The 24,344-nt window shown below is 35.5% G+C and overlaps 1 protein-coding gene across 1 annotated transcript in view; it reads left to right on the forward strand.

Moving 5' to 3' along the window:
• The window catches only part of Cdh7 (cadherin 7), a 144,514-nt gene that overhangs the window by 76,576 nt on the left and 43,594 nt on the right, over positions 1 to 24,344 (forward strand). Inside the window, exon 6 of the mRNA XM_052200311.1 lies at positions 14,152 to 14,405. Within this exon, the coding sequence (XP_052056271.1) occupies positions 14,152 to 14,405 (254 nt within the window). The remainder of the gene's footprint in view (positions 1 to 14,151; positions 14,406 to 24,344) is intronic.

Here is a 24,344-nt window from a genome sequence, read left to right on the forward strand (position 1 = left end):
TCTTATTTGGAGTATATTCCTGATCATTTGAATTCCTAATTCTCTGATTCAGAGTATAATTGAACTTCACATCATATCTTTGCCATAAACTATTTAACATTATGTTGGAAACATTATTTTGGTTTGGACATTTTTTATGACATGTTTTAAACACTTGTGTATTCCATAGTTAACATGAAATGAACTTAGGAACAAGGAGAAATAGGAAATACTACACTTAGTTATGCAATTATCGCATGAATGTCTACAGGAGATGCTTAATGGATCTGCAGCACAACATCTATAAGATTCAGTGTCTGTTTAATTCCTTATTCTATTTATATAATTTAATTACAGCATCTGTGCTTTATGAATAGTATGTTCACAAAGTAAAAATATTTAAATAAAACCTTCATAATAATGTAAAATTATAGAGCAATGCATATTCTGTGTCCATTAATAGTTTTGTAATGCTATTTATAGTAAGTCTGATAGAGATTTAGAATTCACAGAGTATAAACATTAAGATTATCCCCATTTAAGTGGAAACTGAGTTTTTCACTCCAACTACAGTACATTTCTATACTTTAATTTCCAACGCAGTCCCTTCAGTCTTTCATATTTTTTCTTTGAGGTTCAGCAAATTTTTCTTTACTGAACTTCAATTTTCATCATAAAACATCAGCTGGAATTAAATATGAAATTTTAATTTACAAAATGTATTATTATTATTGGGTTACAGTAGAGTGAAAATGGGTGTGTTCAAATTCCATTTCCTTGAAAGATAAGAAGTTTGAGTCTTTGTGGTTCACATTGTCACATTGTCCAGAAAATATACTCATGCTACATTAGCATGACTATGCTCTTCAATCTACACAATCTTGTTATATCCATACTTAAAAATGGGGCAGAAAAGTCCAAATCGCAGATCATGTTTGTAGAATTTCTAACTATGATGCTGAGAGGAAGAACTAGATAGCACTTGCAATGTTCTTTTAACCTTCAGGTCCTCAGCAAAAAACTGTCATATCTAGAGTTACTTCCCTGTGTGGAAATATGTCTATTGTCGATTACATGAAGTAATGAGATAATGACTTTCAAAATTAATTATTTACTATATAATTTCTTAAATGATAGCTGAGCTTGTATATAAAGCATATGCAATTTCCAGCTCATTTTTCCTCTCATTAAAATTTTTCCTTAATGGATTTTATTCAATTAGTTCAGCTGCTAAAGAGCCTAAGATGGACGATTCTCATATTATACTAAGGATAGTTCTCTCTCTCTCTCTCTCTCTCTCTCTCTCTCTCTCTCTCTCTCTCTTTCTCTTTCTCGCTCTCCCAAGATATGATGAAAATATAATGAAAACACTCTGATTGGCTGCATGAATGGATTTCAAACAATGTAAGACATTCACCATGTATAAATGCAGATGTAACAACACCTCCATAAATATATGCAAATGAACATATAGATAAAAGTTGTTAATCACAGTATAAAATTTACTAAATGTTAATTAATCAACATTTGAGGTAGATTTCAGGTCTTATATAGAAATAAGAAATCAGCAGTCTTTGATGAAAGGTAATAGTAATCTGATACCAGCACAAGACAGTCATGGTAACAAAACAGGAGGATCACTTAGATCTGTTTTCTTCCTTGACTGTATTAATTACCAACAGCATGATTTCATAGTATTTTTGACTGGTGTGTATATGTGTGTGTATGTGTGTGTGTGTGTGTGTGTGTGTGTGTGTGTGTGAGAGAGAGAGAGAGAGAGAGAGAGAGAGAGAGATATGTTTAAGAGAGAGAAGAATGAGAGAGAAAGGGAGAGGAAGGGAGAGGGAAAGGGATAGGGAGAGAGGGAGAGAGGGAGAGAGCGAGGCACATAGAGACAGAGACAATGATAGATAGAAAAAGAGAGACAGAGACAGAGCAATTGAGGGGAAAACAGAAATAGAGATAAAAACAGAAACATTTTCTAGGGAGGAACTCATAAAATTTATGAGGCTAAATAAAGGTCATAAAATGTAAATGTTTCCTTTTTATTCTGACTTTTGACATGACATGTTGATTTCTGAATTTGTTTGACTGGCCAATTTTAAAAGGTTATTTTAATCATAGATTCCACAGTATTTCATTACTATATTATGTGCACAAAGGTGAAAGGGAACATTTAAAAGCAACATCGGTGGATCATGTTTGAATATTTTTTCCTTTGGAATTGTGACAAATCATTTATCCATACACTTAAGAATATGCTTTATTTGACACACATTTTATATACAGGTGAACATTTCTAGGTCATGAGCAAGGTTTAAATTGCTAGAATTCAACTCTTTTTTTTTACGTTCTGGTAGGGCCTCTCAGGAGACAGCTATATCAGTCTCTTTTCAACAAGCTATTCTTAGCATCCACAGTCATATTGGAGTTTGGTGACTGTATATTAGATGGATCCCCAGGTTAGACAGTTGCTAGGTGGCCTTTCATTCAGTCTCTTCTCTGTACTTTATCTTCATATTAGCTCCTGAAAGTTGTTCTCCTTTTTTAAGAAGGACAAAAACACCCACACTTTGGTCTTCCTTCTTCTTGAGCTTCATGTGGTCAGTGAATTGTATTTTGGGTTATTTGGAGCTTTTGAGCTAATGTCCACTTGTCAGTGGCTATATTTCATGTGTGTTTTTTGTGATGGGGTTACCTCACTCAGGATAATATTCTCTAGTTCCATCCACTTTCCTAAGAATTTCATGAAGTCATCTTTGTAAATAGCTGAATAGTGCTCCATTGTGAAAATGAACCACATTTTCTGTATCCATTACACTGTAGAAGGACATCTGGGTCCTTTTCCGCTTCTGGTTCTTATAAATAAGGATGCTATGAAAATAGTAGAGCATGTGTCATTGTTATATGTTGGAGAATCTTTTTGGTATATACAAAGAGAGGTATAGCTGGGTCTTCAGGTAATACTATGTCCAATTTTCTGAGGAACTGGCAGAATGATCTCCAGAGTGGTAGTACCAGCTTGCAATACCAGCAACAATGGAGGAGTGTTCATCTGTCTCCACATCCTCACCAGCATCTGCTGTTACCTTATTGACACCTGATCTTAGCCATGTTGACTGGTCTGAGGTAGAATCTCAGGGCTGTTTTGATTTGTATTTCCCCGATGACAAAGAATGTCGAATATTTCTTTAAGTACTTCTTGCTCATTCTCTATTCCTCAGGTGAAAATTCTTTGTTTATCTCTGTATCCTATTTTTATTATGGATATTTAATTCTCTGGAGTCTAACTACTTGAGTTCTTTGTATATATTGGATATTAGCCATCTATCAGATGTAGGATTGGCAAAGATCTTTGCAATTTTATGTGGTTCCATTTGTCCATTCTTGATCTCAGAGCATAAGATGTTGGTGTTCTGTTCCGGAAATTTTCCCCTGTGCCCATGTGCTCAAGGCTCTTTTTCACTTTTTCCTCTATAAGTTTTAGTGTATCTGGTTTTATATGGAGGTCCTTGATACACTTGGGAATGAGCTTTGTATGAGGAGATTAGAATAGGTACTTGTTAAAAATGCTGTCTTTTTTCCACTGGATAGTTTAAGCTCCTTTGTTTAATATCAAGTGAGCATAGGTGTGTGGGTTCATTTCTAGGTCATCAATTCCAGTCCATTGATCTTCCTGTCTGTCTCTGTACCAATACCATACAATCTTTTTTTTTAATCACAATTGCTCTGTAATACAGTTTGATGTCAGGATTGCTGATTCTGCCAGAAATTCTTTTATTGTTGATTATAGTTTTTGCTATTCTTTTTGTTGTTGTTGTTGTTCCAAATGAAATTCCAAATTGCTCTTTGTAATTATATGAAGAATTGAGTTGAAATTTTGATTGGGATTGCATTGAATCTGTAGAGTACTTTTGGCAAGATGGCTATTTTTACTATACTAATCCTGCAAATCCATGAGCATGGGAGATCTTTCCATTTTCTGAGGTCTTTTTTAATTTCTTTTTCCAGAGATTTGAAGTAGTTGTCATACAGCTCTTTTACTTGCTTGGTTAGAGTTAGATCAAGGTATTTTATATCATTTGTGACTATTGTGAAGGGTGTCATTTTCCTAATTTCTTTCTCAGCCTGATTATCCTTTGAGTAGAGGAAGGCTACTGATTTTTATGAGTTAATTTAATGTCCTGCCACTTTGCTGAAGGTGTTTATCTGTTTTAGGAGTACTCGGGTGGAATTTTTGAAATCACTTAATATACTAACATATCATCTCCAACTAGTGATATTTTGACTTCTTCATTACAATTTGTATCCCTTTGATCTTCTTTTGTTGTCTAATTACTCTAGCTAGAACTTCAAGTACTATGCTGAATAGGAAGAGGGTGGACAGCCTTGTCTAGTCCCTGATTTCAGTGGGATTGCTTCAAGTTTCTCTCCATTTAGTTTGATGTAGGTTACTGTTTGCTGTATATTGCTTTTACTATGGTTAGGCATGGACCTTGAATTCCTGTTCTTTTGAAGACTTTTAACATGAAGGGATGCTGAATTTGGTCAAATGCTTGTTTAGCATATAATGAAAAGACCATGTGTTTTTTCTCTTAAGTTTTTTTTATATAGTGGATTATGTTGATTGATTTTCTTATATTGAACCATCCCTGCATCACTGAGATGAAGCCTACTTGATCATGGTGTATGGTCATGTTGATGTGTTCTTGGATTCACTTGGCAAGAATTTTATTAAGTAATTTTGCATCAATGTTCATAAGGGAAATTGGTCTGTGTTCTCTTTCTTTGTTGGGTCCTTGTGTAGTTTAGGTATAAGAGTTATTGTGGCTTCCTAATTAATTGGGTAGTGTTCCTTCTTCTTTGAAAGTCTGAGAATTCTCCACTAAACCCATCTGGACTGGGCTTTTTTTGTTTGTTTGTTTGTTTTTGAGTTGTAAGACTTTTAATTATTGCTTCTATTTCTTTAGGGATTGTGGGATGGTTTAGACGGTTTATCCGATCTGTTTTTAACTTTTACACCTGGTGTCTGTCTAGAAAATTGTCCATTTAACCCAGATTTTCCAATTCTTTTGAGTATAAGATTTTGTAGTATGATCTGGTGAGTTTTTGAATTACCACAGTTTTCATTGTAATGTCTGTTTTCATTTCTGAATAGTCTAGCTAAGAATTTTCTAAGAATCAGCTCCTGGTTTTGTTGATTCTTTGTGTAGTACTTTCTGTTTCTTTTTGGTTGATCTCAGCCCTGAGTTTGATTATTTACTGCAATCTACTCCTTTTGGGTTTATTTGCTTCTTTTTGCTCTAGAGCTTTCAGGTGTGCAGTCAAGCTACTAGTATAAGCTCTCTCGTTTCTTCTATGAGATACTTAGAGCTGAGCTTTCTTTTTACCACTATGTTCATTTTTCCTATAAATTTTGCTACAATTTGTCTTTATTTCCATTAAATTCTAAGAAAGTCTTTTAGCAACTGGACCAATAGTGTATTTCAGTTTCCATGTTTATGTCTGCTTTCTGTTGTTTATTTGTTCTTAGTCTGTAGTGATCTCATAGGATGCATCTTATTGTTTGTGGAAACACAGATCCTAAGATGCTATAAAGGACACTGCATATATGACTGTGAATAAGAAACTCAAACTGCTCTTTTTAGAATTTCCACTTTTGATTAAAAGGTGACAAAACTCAGAAAATGATAAGTTGTGAATAATTAGTGGTTGAATACTGTAAAACTCTTAAAGCAATAGCCAGCACATGTTCAGAGATTTAAATTCAACATTTTTCTTTTGTTTTTGAGATATTGTTTAATGTCACTTAAACCAGTTTGGAATGTGTGCTGTATCTGAATTTGCTCTTGAACTTCAAATTCCTGGAATTATAGTTGTAACCCATGAAACTGAATTTCATATGAGCTGAACAATAGTGACACCAAAAGATAAAGCATATACTGTGAGCAAATGTCTACCAGCTTCAATGGTTCAGTGATATACAAAGAATTAGAGGGTAGGACTGCTGAGAGCAATAAAAATGTCCTCTTCAACGAAGAACATAGCAATAAGTATCCAACACCAAATGGTTGTACCCTTCAGGCATACATACAAATCACATCATAAACACTGAGCAAAATATGTATGTGTGTGTTTGTGTGTGTGTGCAAGCGTGCATGCAGTAACTATGTTTTAATTTAGTTTAAACCTTGCTTGCTTGTGTTCCCTTTCCTTTGGCCCCAGCGTCACCCTTTCCAAACCCTTCTCCCCTTTGCTCACTCTTCGATTCTTAAATTTTGTTTTGATATATTTCACCTGTCACTATAAAATATCAAAATAATTCCATAATCTATTTGCTATATGTTATTGTCATTATCTTCAACTAATAAATAACTTTTAATTCTTAGCTAGGTATAGATTTAATGATTCAAAAATCTCAAGACAAGCCCTAATTTTTCTAAAATTACTTGTAATTATCACAGAAAAATAACACTGTACAAAATTTACCAAAGTAGACTTCAATTCCAAGACCATTGTTGTAAGAGAGAGAAAAATATCAGACTTCATTTTACTGCAATCTGAATTCAGGTTTAGTAATGCAAATGGATTTGTAACTGAATTCCAAAATGAAGTACCATGGCTCATTAGTGTTTCTCAATTGTCTTTCTTTTGTTTTTATGACAACAGAGATCTTAAGCTGAGAATAAGGCATCTGAAAGCTAGACACTAACTCCATTGATTGGAGGGAGAGCTCCCCTCATCTCTTTGGTTACATTTCATTGTGTTGGATCTTGGGGCTTCAAAAGATATAATCTTGTGTTGTAAGTAATGGACAGAAGTTTTAAAAGGTTTTAAATCTCCAGGGAACAGAGATATAATTTACATTACAAGTTTTCTAAAGAAAATGTTTTTTAGGAAAATGAGGCCAAAAGAAGACTGTCTAAATTTACCACAGCTGAAGAGAACATTAAGACCTTCTTGGTCACAACCCAGGGACAAAAACGAAATGACAGCACTGCATGCAGTTCTGCATAAAGAGTAGGTTGTGTTTGCCTTTTAGAAGCTACTGGGGAAAGAGCTTAATCATTATATAAAATGTACAGAATTATTTTTTGCAGTCATGCTTTCTCTGTGGTGGTAGATTACATTGACGATTCTGAACAATCAATTATTTAGAGTAAGATTATCTTTAAAATAGAGTTGTAGTACAGGCTATTTTGTCTATTAACATTGTATTTTTTACAGTCATTTATTTACAAGAAAAAAGTTTAATAAACATCTAATGAAGAAGAAAGAATGATGAAAAACAGACATTATGTCTGATATAAAACATAGTTCAAGTCACAATGGAGTGCTCTTTACAATTTATTTTATATTTATATGTCTATTTATGCCCTGTGAAGTATCTGCCAGAAGACAATGTCAGATTCCTTGGAATTGGAGTTATGGATGGTTGTAAATTGTCTGATTAGAGTGTTTTTAGAGAATATAAAACAGATGTATACAGAAATCATATAACAGAAAAGTAATGGGTGGGGAGCCTACATAATCATAAGTTCATAGAGAATTTTGTCACTTAAACATGGATATTTGGAACTTTCTATCAATATATACATAATTAGTTACAAACATACTTGTCACTTCTGATGGAGTTGTACAGAGGATAATGAAAGATTTAATTTGGGAACATTTCTGAATCATCACCAAGAGCTTTGGCTAAATGTACAAGGGTGTAAAGTCTAAAAGGAGCATGGAGACAACTGAAGGTCACATGGTAGAATGAAAGAATGAAGATGTGCTTGACTATAGAACATGAGCCAAGCTGTACCAAGAAACAAACAAACATAAAGATGAAAAAGCAGGTGCAGTAAGTTTTTTTTTCTGTTTTGACTTGTATTTATTAAAATTTCACCTTAGCTGAATTTTCAGTTTATATACCAAAGAGACAATGGGTATCTTTTTCATTTGTGATGCAACTCTTACTTTGGAGAAATGATAGGAAAGCAAATATTATGATAGCCCAACTAATAGCTGTGTAGCTCATCCTGTTTCCATAACTTTTGTATGCTTCCAAATGAATTATGAATGTCCCCATTGTAAGTGAGATGTGCAAGCACCTAAACTGGTTAATAAATACTGCAGGATACTCTGAAAGCTTGAAGAAATTCTGTGTGATAAAATAGAAAAATAATGGGTGGGGACCCTACATGGCCATAAGGCCATAGATATTTTGTCTCTTAAACATGGATATTTGGAACTTTTTGTAGAACTCTGAAATATATAGTTTTCATATCTCTTCAAAATAGTACATCCTCCCTACTAATCTGCTATAATAATAAAAAAACAGTGTATTGTTTAAATAATTAAAGAAATCTACTCATTTTGCAATTGAAACCTGGGCGGTCCTAAGTCAGGGCAAAATCAATTCCTAGAAAGCGTTCTTCCTAACTCTGAGAAAGGTCTTCTCAGTGTGTCTTCACCTTGCAGGTAGAGCAAGAAGACTGTGGAGTCTCCTTCTTACAGGCAATTTGAGTATCAGCTGCCCTCTCATGACTGCATCAAAGCTCATTGTTCAATGTTACAGGGGTGGTTACAATATCGACAGCCTAAAGGAGCACAATCCCCAATGCACATTAATCTGCCAGTTCTTTAAATGTCTTTTAATTACTTTAAATTTTTTACAGTTCAGTCACTGCCTTCTCCCGGTCACCTCTTTTACAATTCATCAAACAAAGAATCTTAAAAATTACTCAGAGGTTCAAAGCTTATATTGTTGCTCGTTCAGTATCTAGTAAGCTTGTTGGACTGCTCATGCCTACCTATAATTTCAGCTTCATGGAATCTGGAATTTCTTTTTTTTTCTTTTTTTTATTCGATAAATTTTTTATTTACATTTCAAATGATTTCCCCTTTACTAGACCCCCCACTCCTGGATAACTGCATTAAAGTGCACATACCCTCAATCTCATATACATGCATTCACATAATTTCCAAAATATTGAAGTTTGTCTTAAAAAATTAAAGGAAGAAAATTACTTGGTCATGAATGTTTCTTGATATAAATGTTTATTATTTTTAATGCAAGTAGGTTATAGAAGTACCCATAAAGAAGATAATGATACAATTCACAGACCACATGAAGTTCAGGAAGAAAGAATACCAAGTGTGGGTGCTTCGGTACTTCTTAGAAAGAGGAACAAAACACTCACAAAAGGAAATACAGAGAAAATGTGTGAAGCAGAGACTGAAGGAAAGGCCATTCAGAGACTATCCCACCTGGGGATCCACCCCATATACAGTCACCAAATGGAGAAACTATTGTGGATGCCAAGAAGTACATGCTAACAGGAGCCTGATATAGCTGTCTCCTGAGAGGCTCTGGAGTTCCTGACCAATACAGATGATGATGCTCACAGCCAACCATTGAACTGAACACGGGGTTCTGAATGGAGGATTTAGAGAAAGGACTGAAGGATCTGTTAATGTAAAATAGTTCATTTTAATCGCAGTTAAAGGTGTTGAAAGAAGAGTGAGCAGTTGGTTCAAAAAGATATGTCTGGCCTTTGTGGACTGCCTTGATTTTTTTAAATTATTGGACTTTGTATTTACTATATGTATGTTTTATAAAATCCACGGGCTACATTATTTTCTGATTTTAATTCATTGGAAAATGTGGATGCCCAGAGATAAACAGAAATGACACAGAATTACATGTTCATCTGTATAAAATCATTGATGCACGACTATGCCTCTACCTTCACATGTGGCAGAGAACACACAGTTTACAATGTTTGATGTTTGCCATCTGGCTAGATGCAGGATATTGACAGACCCTGACCTAAGATATAATCATCCTTGCTAATAGTAAATTTAAAAAGTCCTTTTGCAGCCAGTGAAGCAATTTTAGCAACCCAGCTGCTTTCTTCTTTGCTTATGACTCTGACATGAGAATCCTTGACATGTGACTAATCAGCACCTATAATTCCCAGGCTGGCTTTATGGCTTTACTAATTTTTGTTCTTTATAATACAGACATCTAGGCCTCATTAGTCTTATTATTATATATTTAAAGTATCAGTGTGATGCTGATTTGTTATACAATTTCCAGTCTTCTGTGATTCAAGCCCCATATTTGTTTCCCTTTCTTAATCTGAGCTGTCTTAATAACATTACCATTGTGTAAAGGATTATCCCGGTAAGCAAATGTAACACTTTTAAAATGCATTTCATGTATATCAATATTGAGGAATAAAAAAGTGAATTAGGTGTAATTTTTAAAATATGCTCCAGTTATTAAATAACACAATAGTATTATGCCACACATTCCTGTTTGTAGAGTGGGTACATGGCTGTGACATGCTTTGCAACTATTTTTTTTCATGGAACATGTCCTTGAATCTTCACTTATAAGATAAATTCTTTGATTATTCTATTTTCATCATGCTCTAGACAGATTATTTATTATTATTGCTTTTATATGAATTTATAACACCAAGATTCTGTACCTCATGTGCTGCCTCCCAAAGTGTTTAAAATATTGATAATATAAAATATTTATATTTACATTTGTAGCAAATTTTAACTATTATTTGTAGGTGAGACAAAATTTAACTTGAACAGTACCTTTTGGGAATGTTGAGTGTGTTTGCCTAAATATCTTAAAGGTAGTTTATGGTTTGCATTGGTTTGCAAAGAGATAGCAAATAGAATCTTAACTTTCCTTGTTTAATATAGACATAATGTTAAATGTAAGCTTTTCTTTTGTGTTTTGACATTTATATAAGTAACATGAGACAAAATAAAAGGATATACAAAAAGTTTTTATAGTCTCTCAAGGTCTACAAACACTTTCTGGTGAATACAGATTATCTACTTAGTTCTCAGCACTCCTGCTAACAAGCATTGAATTGTAGGTGCAGGCCCAGTAAAATTTCACCACCACTGTGAAACTTCTAAATGAGTAATTGTGTCAAAATTACCTGATAGACCCCTTAAAAATATGCACACCTGCACATATCCTACTCATCATCAATTTGATGCCTTATCAAATAAGCTGGAAATTTCCAAGTCTCAGACTTTACAAAGTCTTATAGATAAATTAGGAATCCAAGGATCTGACTCAGTAGGTAAGAGTACATCCAGTGTAGGGATGGGATCCTAAGTTGATTCCCACAGTCAACCTAACAATGGAAGGAAACAACTAAATCAACAGAGATATCCACTCATCTCCACATGTATACCCTATTGTTTGGAGACACACATATTGTGCACACAAAATAAAAAAAAAAACAATGAATAGTGTAAACACAGTAATTTCCTATTAAACAGCTACAGAATTCCTAACAAGATGCTATCTGTGTCACTGCTTATCCTGAGCCTCAGCATTTTTATAGAACTTCAGATATAATTTACACTTTTAATTCTCCCTGGAGCTATTTACAAAGTTAGTTTTGTTTGTGATCAAGAAAAAGTATATATAATTTTGTTTACTTTTTCCCATTTGGGCTATCTGCATCATCTGAGTCAAAGGCAAAGGTCAGTTTTTAGGTGGTTTATGCTCAATATCAGTACTCTAATTTGGTAGTTTTGCTACAATTCAGTTAAAATTTATTGAGCTACTTTTCTAAATTCAAAGAGAAATGTGTGTTGAGAATAAGAGCATGGACCTAATAGTGTATGACACATATCTTGTATAAGAATGTCAATTGCTAAGATTTTTTTGGTTGGGTATTGAAACCAATTGTGTGTATCAATTTTTCTTTGTAAGAGTAGAGAAGTATAATCTAATTACATGATAAATATCACATGCATACATATTTATATATCATATGTATATTTGTATAAGAGTGCTGGTATATTTATATACTACAGGTATCATATATCGCATATGCTACATAACTATTATATATTCTATATTATATATAGAATATAGTATTTTGTTTTATATACAATACACGTCAATATATTTTATACTATGTAAATTTATTTCAATACATTTTACTTGGTTTCATACTCTTTTGGAGATGACTTGGAATATCTGCATACCCACATTTATGCACACATATGTCTGTAGACACAGTACATAAATTTATATTCCAACTGCCACTATTATATTTTCTTTTTTTAATTGGATTTTTTAAAATTTACATTTCAAATGTTATCCCCTTTCCCAGTTTACCCTCCTTCCTTCCCCTGCTTCTTTGAAGGTGCTCCCCCACCAACCCACCCACTCCCCCTCACAGCCCTGGAATTCCATTACATTGGGCCATCAATCATTCCCAGTACCAATAGCATCTCCTCCCACAGATGTCAGACAAGACCATCCTCTGCTAATGATGAGTGATTTTATTAATATGTTCAGTGAAGAATGCTCTATGTTCATAAAACAAATTTTGTATGCATCTTAAGTCTCAGTATTGCCCAGAGAACGTGAGGAGCAGCTTTCTTCTCTCAGAAGTCTGGAGATTAAGCGTGCCAATAAAATTGCAAGTAAATCCTGTATTTCTTTCTTTTTTTAATTCATTAGTTAATTTATTGTTTTATAATCCATATTTATTCAACTCTCTGTACCCTCCGACTGTTCCACATCCCATACTTCCTCCCTGACCACTATCTCCTCTTGGATGTCGCCATCCCCCATCACATCTGACATCTAAACTCCCTCGGGCCTCCACTCACTTGAGGATTAGGCACATCATCTCTTAATGAACACAGGTCAGGCAGTCCTCTACTGTATGTGTGTCGGGGCCCTCATATCAGCTGGTATATGCTGCCTGTTTGGTGGGCTAGTGTTTGAGAGGTCTTGGGAGTCCAGATTAATTGAGACTGCTGGTCCTCCTACAGGGCCACCCTTCTCCTCAGCTTCATTCAGCCTTCTCTAATGTACCAACAGGGGACAGCTGCTTCTGAACATTGGTTGGGCGCAAATATCTGCATCTGAGTCTTTCAACTGCTTATTGGGTCTTCCAGAGTATGATCATACTAGGTCCCTTTTTGTGAGTTATACATTGCCTCAGTAATAGTGTCAGGCCGTGGAACTGCCCCCTGGGCTAGATCTGACTTTGGGCCTGTCACTGGACCTTTTTTTCCTCAGGCTCCTCTCCATTTCTATCCCTGTAATTCTTTCAGACAGGAATACTTAGGGGTCAAAGTTGTGACTGTGGGATTATCCCCCTCTCCCTTATTTCACGCCATGTCTCCCTGCTGGAGGTGGGCTCTGTAAGTTCCCTCTCCCTACTGTCAGGCATTTCATCTAAGGTCCCTCCCTTTGAGTCCTGAGAGTCTCTCTCCTCACAGGTCTCTTGTGCATTCTGGAGGGTCTGAGAACTTGGGAACCTTTTCAGTGATTCGATTGAGAATAGAAACTTTGAAAAGCTGTCTCTCTCCACATGTAATTGTTCCCAGCATTCTCATACTGTATATATATAAATATATATATATACAAAGATATATATATATATCTTTTTGTACAGATGGTATTTTAGTGTAAAATTAATTTTTATAATCTTTTCAAACTTGCAGTGACTACCTTAAACAGTTTTTTTAACCTCATTATTCCTCTTAGAGTGTCACTTACAAATTTAATAGTCTGAAATATAAGTATCAGTCACCTAACTAAAGAGTGTTTGGGTTTAGTAATAGACTGTTAAGGAAAGCATCAACAATGGGTGCCTTATAGAAAGGAGTAAGCTGTAGCGTGGTTCTGAGCACCATAACTATATTCCCACTCCCTCCATCTACATTTTGAGCACCCGAGAACTCAGAAACTGAGCATAGCCCCCTAAACCATTTATCTTTTAAATGACAGCCAGAGTGAAGACAGGAGTTTTCTTCCCATATAATGTATATTATTGAGTAGATATAGGATACAAGGATATGAACCTGATGCCCTGTAGGATAATACTTTTAAATCATAACATTCTTTCAGATAAAGTTTGTGAAGACTTGTGTCTGTATGAACAATGTATAACAGTAGAATGGACTATTTTAGATCAAAAGCATTTAACCAGTGTCTGAGCTGGAAAACTAGCAAGGATTCTGATTGACATAAATGCTTATTGTATTTGAATGCTGATTGTGCATTTTCGTGACAGAGTCTCTTCTGTGGTTATTCATATTCATAAATGAAAAGGCTGTGCTTTGCTGACTCTCTAAGTGGTAATTTAATTTCCTTAATAATTTTCTTTACAGGAACTTGATTTTGAAGCCAAAACAAGCTATACACTGCGCATAGAAGCTGCAAATCGAGATGCTGATCCCCGGTTTCTGAGCTTGGGTCCATTCAGTGATACAACAACAGTTAAGATAATTGTAGAAGACGTGGATGAGCCCCCTGTTTTTTCTTCTCCCTTGTACCCCATGGAGGTGTCAGAAGCGACACAAGTGGGGCATATCATTGGCACCGTAGCAGCTCATGACCCAGATTCTTCCAACAGCCCCGTGAGGTAATGATTTGTTGATCCCCTTTCCTGATTCTTATCAGTATATTTTTGTTCACAGGCATCATTCTTTATAATGGCCATTTCTGATTTGCAAGAAATCAAATGTCTCTTTATTTCTATACAAAGCCTCAGTATAAGAATTTCAAGAGAAACAGAATCATACAACATCTTTACAAATTCAGTTAGGGATTAATTACTTAAATTAAGAATTGATGTAATAAATAATCTTTCAATTCAGTCTCTGTGAACAGCATATGCTTATTAACTTTACTGGTTGGAGTAGTAAATTTGAAATAGTACCTTATCTATGCATGTAGGCAATTTAAATTACCATTCTTTAAACAAAACTAGACACATTTTTATCAAGTAATCACTTTGATATAATACATCTGTGATAAGTAAGCATTTCAAAGTACCTACACTAGCCTGAGATCAGCTGGTGAGTTTGTATGAATACAGTGAAGGATAGGATGAATTGTATAGTCACGCATATTAGGGAAATTGAAATATGAAGTGCAGAGCTCAGGAAAAAGAGCCAGGCCAAAGGCTGAATTCCAAGTTATATAGTCAAGATATCATGACTTTTACCAATGAAAAGTCATGTCTAATGTTATTTGCCTTGATTTTCTTTCCTGCAAAGTAAAGAAAATGAGTTGGAAGTTAAGGAAGAGATTACATTATTTTCTCACAGAGAGATAGGCTTGTCTTGAGTAATTTAAAATGATTATTTTCTGTTTGTATGTGTCTCAGTTTTATCAAGTTACTTGCTAGAGTCCAATACTATTATGCTTGAAATACTTCATTATTTTAAATTATTTTTTAACATTAGAACTAACATTCATGGCACATATTTTTCCTTAATCTAATTTTATATATTTCTCTTCCCAAACAATTTATGATGTTCTTTAAGCATTCCATTTTTTACCTTGTTGACTATGTTTACTCTCATGCAATCTATAAAAAATGGGTCTCATCCCAGCAGTGTTTGCTCAATGTAAGCTATGCAGCAGCTACAGGAAAGCTGGATTTATCTGAAAGAGAGGCTGGAAATAAGGTAGGGAGGCAAAAGAAAAGTGAAGTTAAGACAAAGTTCTGATGAAGGCTCCAAGCTTCATAGTAAGCTTAGCGTTTATAAAGGAAAAAAAAAAAAAAAACCCACAAAACCCAATCCCTTCTTCAATTGACGTAAGTTGTAGCAGCTAGGTCAGTATAGGCAGCCAAAACTTCAAAGTTCCCATGGGAACCTACAACTCTATCCAAGACGGATGTCTCTGTCCAGGTTGATAAGACCTGTTATGGTTAATAATCAAGGTTTGCTTAGCCTGCTTTCCCTGCTGGGAAACTGCACAGTCTTTTCAGGGCTGGGAAAGGCCTACTTAAAGCTGAGAAGGTTACAATTCCCCACTTTTTTTTTTTAAAAGATGAACAGTACGTTGTTGGATGGGGGCACAAGATTTACTTGTTTTCCATAATCCTGTCTAGGATATAGAGTAGCCAGTTGACTGTGCCTGAGTTAGGTTGGCGTCTATATTACTCCTCTTACCCATCCTGGAAAACAAACACAGCTTTTTGGAGTTTGTCTCTTTCTTAGGTAGATAGGAGCTCAAGAACACTCTTACCCATCTCTGACTAACTGGCCTTCAATAGCTTACTCTTTCCCATTCAGACCAAAGCCACGAAGGGCATATCAAAGCTGCATGATGCATATGCACTTAATGCATCTCTCCATAATGAAGAACAACTGCCACAGTGAATAGCTGAGCTTGCTGAAAGCCATCTTGTATAAAAGCAATCAACCTGTTTAAAATACAAGGTCCAAAAATTACAAGCAACAAAATTTTCATTAATGGTCCAAGTAATGTAGAAATTAAAGTTGTAAGCCATGGAGAAGTGGAAAGTCAAGATTCAAACTATCCCTGATTGTGTTCTCTTTCTCTTTTCATTTTGCCAGCCCTTCTCAAACTTTAGCCATAGAATTCTTTATTACTCCTGAATGAGTGATGTAAAAAAAATACATTTTTTGTGGAGGGCTGCACACAGTCTTCCCTGTGAAAGGAGTAAAAGATCAAGTCCCCTCCTCTTCTGAAGTACTACCAAAGGATGTAGAGGATGTTAGAGACTCTTGCAAATGTGGTATATCTACACAATGGAGTACTATTCAGCCATTAGAAACAATGAATTTATGAAATTCTTAGGCAAATGGATGGAGCTAGAGAATATCATACTAAGTGAGATAACCCAGACTCAAAAGGTGAATCATGGTATGCACTCACTAATAAGTGGATATTAACCTAGAAAACTGGAATACCCAAAACATAATCCACACATCAAATGAGGTACAAGAAGAAAGGAGGAGTGGCCCCTGGTTCTGGAAAGACTCAGTGAAACAGTATTCAGCAAAACCAGAACGGGGAAGTGGGAAGGGGTGGGTGGGAGGACAGGGGAAGAGAAGGGGGTTTGCGGGACTTTCGGGGAGTGGGGGGGCTAGAAAAGGGGAAATCATTTGAAATGTAAATAAATTATATCGAATAAAAAAAAATGATACACTGGAAAAAAAAGAAATAGATGTTTCTATCCTTTCCTTTTTTATTGATATATTTTTTATTTACATTTCAAATGATTTCCCCTTTTCTGGGTCCCCACTCCCCACAAGTCCCAGAAGCCCTCTTCCCTACCCCTGTTCCTCCATCTACCTCTTCCCGCTCCCCTGTTCTGGAATTCCCCTATACTCTTGCACTGAGTCTTTCCTAAGTGAGGTAACCCAGTCTCAAAAGATCAATTATGATATACACTCACTGATAAGTGGATATTAGCCTAGAAACTCTGAATACCCAAGACATAATCCATATATTAAATGATGTCCAAAAAGAATAGAGGAGTGGCCCCTGGTTTCTATCCTTTCTATATCTGTATCTATTGCTGTTCTAAGAAGCTCATATTTTTTTCCTTGCAAAACTAGGGCAGAAGTGACTGTAGCTGTGCCTCCCACACTAAAGCCCATCAGTACTGAAATAGTTATTGCTTAGGCAAGTTCTCTCTTGCAGCAAGAGAAGTCTTCCTCCCAATGATCGAAGTCCTAAGGAAGATAAAGGAGTCTAGGAATAAATTGAAACAACATGCAAAAATCTTTGGAGCTATCAAATACTTGTGTATGAATGCAGGGAGTAAGACCTGTGGAGCAAATCCACCATCTCTCTTTGAAGGAATAAGACCAAGATGTGGAAACAATAAGCATTTGATTGTATAAGCTCTTTCTTTTACGTTTATAAATGCAAGTACCTAGTCCAGAAACTTCATGTAGAAAAATACCCATGCCAGATTTGTGATTCCATCAACAATCAGAAGAACTATTAGAATAAGAAATATTGCTAGATAATAAAGCAATACCTTCATAATAAGGAGGAGCTATGTCATAGCAAAGCCAATGAGAGTGAGTGATATTAGGACAAGTATCATTAAACCTATGAAACATGCCCTCCATTAATTCTGTAAGGGAAATAGGAAATATAGAAAAAGTAGTGGTAGCAACTGGAGGACTATGAGGAATACCATATACTGGAGAAGAAAATAATGAAGCAATATTACTCCTGTTCGTATTAACACTATGCTTCTCTTTAAATTTATTGTTATTCTTTGGGGGCTTATTTATAATCTTATTAGGTCCTATTGAAAAAGACATATGTTCAATTTTAAGCTTAATGGTAAAAAGTAATCCATCATCATAACATTTATTATAAGGTCAAAAGTCCCCAAGTCCTTTTTTTTTTTTTTTTTTTTTTTTGAGTCTTGGAGATCTCCTAGCATTCTTTACTTTTTTTTAATATTTTTATTTTCTATATTCTTTGTTTACATTCCAAATGATTTCCCCTCTCCAAGATCTCCCCTCCCCATATGTCCCATAAACCTTCTTCTCTCCATCCATTCTCCAATCACCTCCATCCTTTTTCTCTGTCCTTATATTCCCATCCAATGCTAGATCAATCCTTTCCAGGATAAGGACCCTCTCCATACTTCTTCATGGGAGTCATTTGTTATGCGATTTGTGCCTTGGGTATTCAGAGTTTCTGGGCTAATTAATATCCACTTATCAGAGATTGCATTCCATGTGTATTCTTTTGTGAGACGACACGATAGTCTACTTAAGTGACCCGAAAACCTCCACCAGAGAACTCCTACAGCAGATAAACAACTTCAGCAAAGTGGCTGGTTATAAAATCAACTCAAGCAAATCAGTTGCCTTCCTATACTCAAAGGATAATATGCAGGCTGAGAAAGAAGTTAGGGAAATGACACCCTTCACAATAGCCACAAACAATATAAAGTATCTTGGTGTGACTAACCAAACAAGTGAAAGATCTATACGACAAGAACTTCAGGTCTCTGAAAAAGGAAATCGAAGAAGACCTCAGAAAATGGAAAAATCTGCCATGCTTGTGGATTGGCAGGATTAATATAGTTAAAATGACCATCTTGCCAAAAGCGATCTACAGATTCAATGCAATCCCCATCAAAATCCCAACTCAGTTCTTCACAAAGTTAGAAAAAGCAATTCTCAAATTCATCTGGAATAACAAAAAGCCCATGATAGCTAAAACTATTCTCAACAACAAAAGAAATTCTGGGGGAATCAGTATCCCTGACTTCAAGCAATACTACAGAGCAATAGTGTTAAAAACTGCATGGTATTGGCACAGTGACAGACAAGTGGACCAAGTCCTTCTTTTAATCTTGTCCTCTCTAAACTTTTTCCCAGACTCAATGAATTTCACTACAATAGGATTGCAGAGAAAACTAACAAAAGATCCTACTCCTGTCCAGGATTCAGACAGCACAACTTTGGCACAACTAAAGCCATCATAAAAATAATGTTCATTGCTTTTGCAACTAGAACTAGACAGGCCAGGACCTGTTGAATTCCTATATACTACAATTAAATCTCTTTGGGGCTTCCAATAAATATTTCCTGTGGTCTCACATCCACAAGCAGCACATAAAAAAAAAATCTTCTGTCCTCCACAATTATGAGCCTGATATCCCCAGGGCACACATAGAAAGAACAAGGGTGCATATTGTCTCTGAGCACTGGATGTCTACACCCCACATTTCCAATTAAACCTTCACATGAGCAAGGTTTTCGGGAGCAGTATTCTTTTCCATCACACTCAGGTAAACCTTCATGGGGTAATTGCTTAGGTATATCCCAAGTGTCTAAACCTGCTGTGATAAAGATGAAAAACAAGATCAGGCCACCAGGTATAAGGAGGGTGGTTTTGTAGAATTGATTGAAAACATCTGCTTTCCAGTAAGAGTAGAGACTACAGTCTAGGTTAACTTAGTTGGCTGATAGGAATTCTGAGCCGTCTTCAGCATTGGTATCATCATCATTAGAAGGCTCAGAATCTATGTCCACTTGATGAACCAATCTTTCTGGCAGCCATCTAGCTCCATTTTCTTTCTGTGAAAAAAACCCAAACATAACCTCATCCCCATAAAAAAACAGGGTCAGGACCATTCCACGTATTAGTTAGAGGGTCTTGCCATTTAACCATTGTATATTAGCTTGAAGTGATTAGATGGCAGTGGTGATCTGCTGCAGACTAACCTTCAGCATCAGTTTGCAAAAATTTTTAAGTAAGAAAAAAAGCAAGATGTGCTTTTGGTGACCTTGGAGGGTATAACTCTCCCTTTTTTGTTTCTAAAATCCAATTTTTCAGAGTACGATGTGCACGTTCAATAATTCCTTGTCCCCTTGGACTATAAGGAATTCCAGTTTTATGTTCAATTCCAAATTCCTTACAAAATTGTATATAGTTGTTTCCAGTATAAGCAGGCCCATTATCTGTCTTAATAATTTTAGGCAATCCCATAGCAGTAAAAACTTTTTAACAATGATCAATCATATTTCTAGAAGCTTCTCCTATTAAAACTCTGTCAATACAATCATTGCCTACAGCTAAAGGTCCAGGAAGATCAGAATGAGCTCTTATATGACCAATATAAAAAGCATTTTTTTCTAGCAAGAATGATGTCTTGCAATTGTGAAAATAGAGATCCAGCTGGCATATTGAAATGAAATATACCACAAGTTTCTAACAAAGGAACTGACTGAGCAACACATAAACTATCAGTAAAAAGTTTAAAAGTGTCATGTACAGACTGAAAAACATTTAATTCTGCTGTAAATTCTGCCACCTGAGCAGAAAGCCCAGGAGTCTCTATGACTACCTGTTGATTATTTATAAGATATCCTACAGTCCTGTAGAGGAGCCATCAGTAAATATTAAAAGAACATTATGTAGAGGTTGTAAACATGTCATATTAGGAAATAAACTTATGCCCATTTAAAATTTTTATTGGCCTATCTTGAGGAGAATTATTGTTTATACTGCCTTCGAATTCTATTTGTACAAGCATCTAATCTATACTATGCTACTTTAACCAAATATTTTGATCCATATTAAAAGGTTGAATAATGATATCTGGCTCTTTGCTAAAATAAATAAGTGCTTGCTTTCTTCCAAGCATCATCATATGAGCTACTGCTTAATAATATGGCAATGTATTGCATTTAGGACATATCCTTGAGTGTATCCATATAAGAGGAGCATTTTGCCATAATAGTTCAGTACACGTATGGCTCAAATTAAAAATTAACAAATGTAAAGGCAAAGAATAATCTATAAATATATATTCTTTTTCAATAGCGCTTTCTACTTGCTGAAGAGGGTCCAACAAACCTTCTGATGTTAAAACTCGAGGAGAGGTAGGATTAGCACTCCCCTTAAGAATATGAAATAAAGCTTTCAATTCTCCTGTATTAAGCTTTAAATTCAGAAATCCAAAGTACATAATCTCCTCCTCACAAAGTAGCTTTGCATATAGCTTTCCAGTCTTGAGGAGTTAAATTTGTTTCCATCACAGTATCCAATAAAGCTTGTGTAAAGGGAGCTGTAGGACCATACTGTGTGTGACACAGCTGTTTTTAACTCTTTTATTACCTTGAACTCTAACATTTGATATTGTCTGACTGAATTGCCCTGCTGATCAACTATCTCAATTACAGAAAAATCCAGCACTGCAGATGTATCCTGACCCTCTCTACGAACTTGAGTCACAGCTCTTTGCAGTGGAGATTGACATATCTTAGAGTTATTGCTCTTTCTTGCACTTGATGCCCCCTTTAATTCTCATAGCTCATTAGTCAGTTTTTGTAGCTTAACTTCTAGCTCTAATTTATAAACTTGCACGTCCACCTGAACAGTATCTCTTGCTTCAAAATCCATAGGTGGAGCAGAAGGCACATAATGGACCAATCCTCATCACAACATTTAACAACTTCTTCTAAATCATCTTCCTCCTCTGGATCTAATTCATCATCCATACCTCCAAGTTCTATCTCCCTAGGTCTATAAGGCATGCTAGGTCTGCATTTCTGTGATTTAAAGTTAAGAGTATCTTTTTCTATCACAGCCTTGTCTGACAGGCATTCTTTCTGGAGTTACTCAAACTGTCCCTGAGCAGCACTAACACCTGTGAAGTCTCTTTATCTTTATTATTATTATAAATAGCATCTCTTATAAGCAACCAAAGACAAAAAGTAACAGAATTTGTTTGATTGGCTTCTAGAGAATCTCCAACTCTATTCTAGGTTTCCTTATTTAAAATTCTTTCTTCTGCAAACCATGGACAATATGAATCTACTTGAGCTAAAATTTCTTCTAATGTCTTTTTTGAAAACCCTACTCCTCTTGCCTGTAGCAGCTCTTTTAGGCTGCAGACAAATGCCTGTTTAGAATTCCCCTGCCTTATTATGCTTCCACACCTAGGTGAAGTTGGTGTCATGTCAACACCTCTTCAACCTAGTCTGTATCCCTCTGAATGCTCCTTTCTTACAGCAACAGTCACAAATGATAAAATTTATGACTAGCGCTAGCATTAATTCTGTGTGCTGCTTATCATGCTTCTTGGATACTTCCACTTGTTTTCTGTTTTCTGTGGAGCTGCACCCAAGGCAGCATTTCTCATAGTTTCCCCCGTTTTCAGGCCCCCTTATTTGAGAGTCACCTGTAAGTTGTCCAGCAGCTACTGCCAAACTGGGTTTACCTGAAAGGGAGGTTGGAAATAAGGTAGAGGGTGAGAGAGGAATGAAAACAAGAAAAAGTTCGAATGAAGGCTCCGAGTTTAATAATAAGCTTAGTATTTATAAAGGAAAAACACAAAATGCATCCCCTTCTTCAGTTGATGTAAGGTGTAGCAGCTAGGTCAGCACAGGCAGCCAAAACTTCAAAGTTCCCATTGGTGGTTGCTACTGCAGCCAAGACAGACGTCTCTGTCCAGGTTGATAAGACCTGTCATGGGAAATGTTAAAGGTCTGCTTAGCAGGCTCAAGGCTGGGGAACTGCTCAGCCTTTTCAGGGCTGAGAAAGGCCTACTAAAAGCTGAGAAGGCTATAGCCTACATTACGTCATGTGACTTCCTGCATTGCTCTGTGAGCCAGTAATGTGGAAAATTTCTCTGATATGTGCTTTAGTTTATGTTTTCCTTTTGTTAATGATAAACTTAAATGACCAATAATGACAAATATTATCATTATGTATTTTCATTGTTATGTTTTCATGATCATTTTATGTCAGAAAAGTTCACAAGCAATCACATTGACTATTTTTAAGGATTTATTTTTGTGTATGTATATATGTGTATGTGAATAGGTATATATATATATATATGTATATATATATGCAGATGGTTATGGAGTTTAGAAGAGAGTGTGGAGCTGGAATTATAGACATTATAGACAATTAAGAGGTACTTGGCATGAACGTTTGGAATCAAGCATAGTTCCTTAGAAGGACAGTGTGAGTTGGTAACTACTAAGCTAGCTCTCGCCCTGCCATGTTGGCTATTTCTCATAAAGATTATTTTGTACTTACATATATCTCAGTAAATGGCAAGAGGTTTTCAAGAGCTTTGTAGAATTTAGCTTCTATTTTCATTAAAAGATGATTAAACTTTCATACTTCAAATCCTCCCTCAACATGGACCTATACATGGTAAGCAACAGTGTTTTGAGGAATCAGAAAACAAGAATTTCCAGATGATAATGGAATGTGATGAGTCTTTACAATTGCAAAATTGCTTCTATGACATCATGGATGTTGTTCCTTTTGTTTCACATTTATTTAATGTGTGTTTGTGTGTAAATATGTATGTATTTGTGATCACATGTATGCATGGGTAGTTTTACAGTGTGTTGAGGAAAGATAACTTCTTGTGAGCCTTATTCCCCCCCCCCCATAATATGATTTCATATCTCCAATACCTATTGTTTCTGAGATATAAACAGTGCTTTATTATAATAACTTAAAATGAAAACAATATTATTAGAGGTATTAAACAGTTCAGACATTGAATCATTAGTTCTGAATTTGTTAAAAATTTCATACTAACACATTAAAACATCATATTGCATACTGTGGATCCTCAGTAGAAATACAAGTTGCAGTAAGGCAAAACAAGATCCTCTTTCAATGAGATCCAATCCATCCATATGCAAAAGGAAATATCACTTGATAATACATCAAACTCAGTGACTTTTCTTTATGCAACTGCCCTCTGCTGAGAAAAAATAAATTGCTTGCTTGAATCACTGTCATAACATTGTCATGTTGACTGTTACAGAGGTAATAGGTGCAAATGGCAAGGTTCTATGAGCCCAGACCTCAGTGATTGTATGCAATATAACACCATTAGGAAATGTTAGGCCTCTCTGTGACTTTCCTTTCATCCAGATACCTTATTTGAACAGTACCATATTTATTTCATTTTATTTGCTTTCTATTTTCCACATGTGAACTGTGAAGTACAAAGGTGGGAACTGGGTGATACTTAAAATTACTGGAGAGGAGAAAGTGTTATATTTTTAAATTTTCTTTAAGCAAAATT

The sequence above is a fragment of the Apodemus sylvaticus genome, chromosome 12 (assembly GCF_947179515.1).
Source record: "Apodemus sylvaticus chromosome 12, mApoSyl1.1, whole genome shotgun sequence".
Lineage (NCBI taxonomy): Eukaryota > Metazoa > Chordata > Mammalia > Rodentia > Muridae > Apodemus > Apodemus sylvaticus.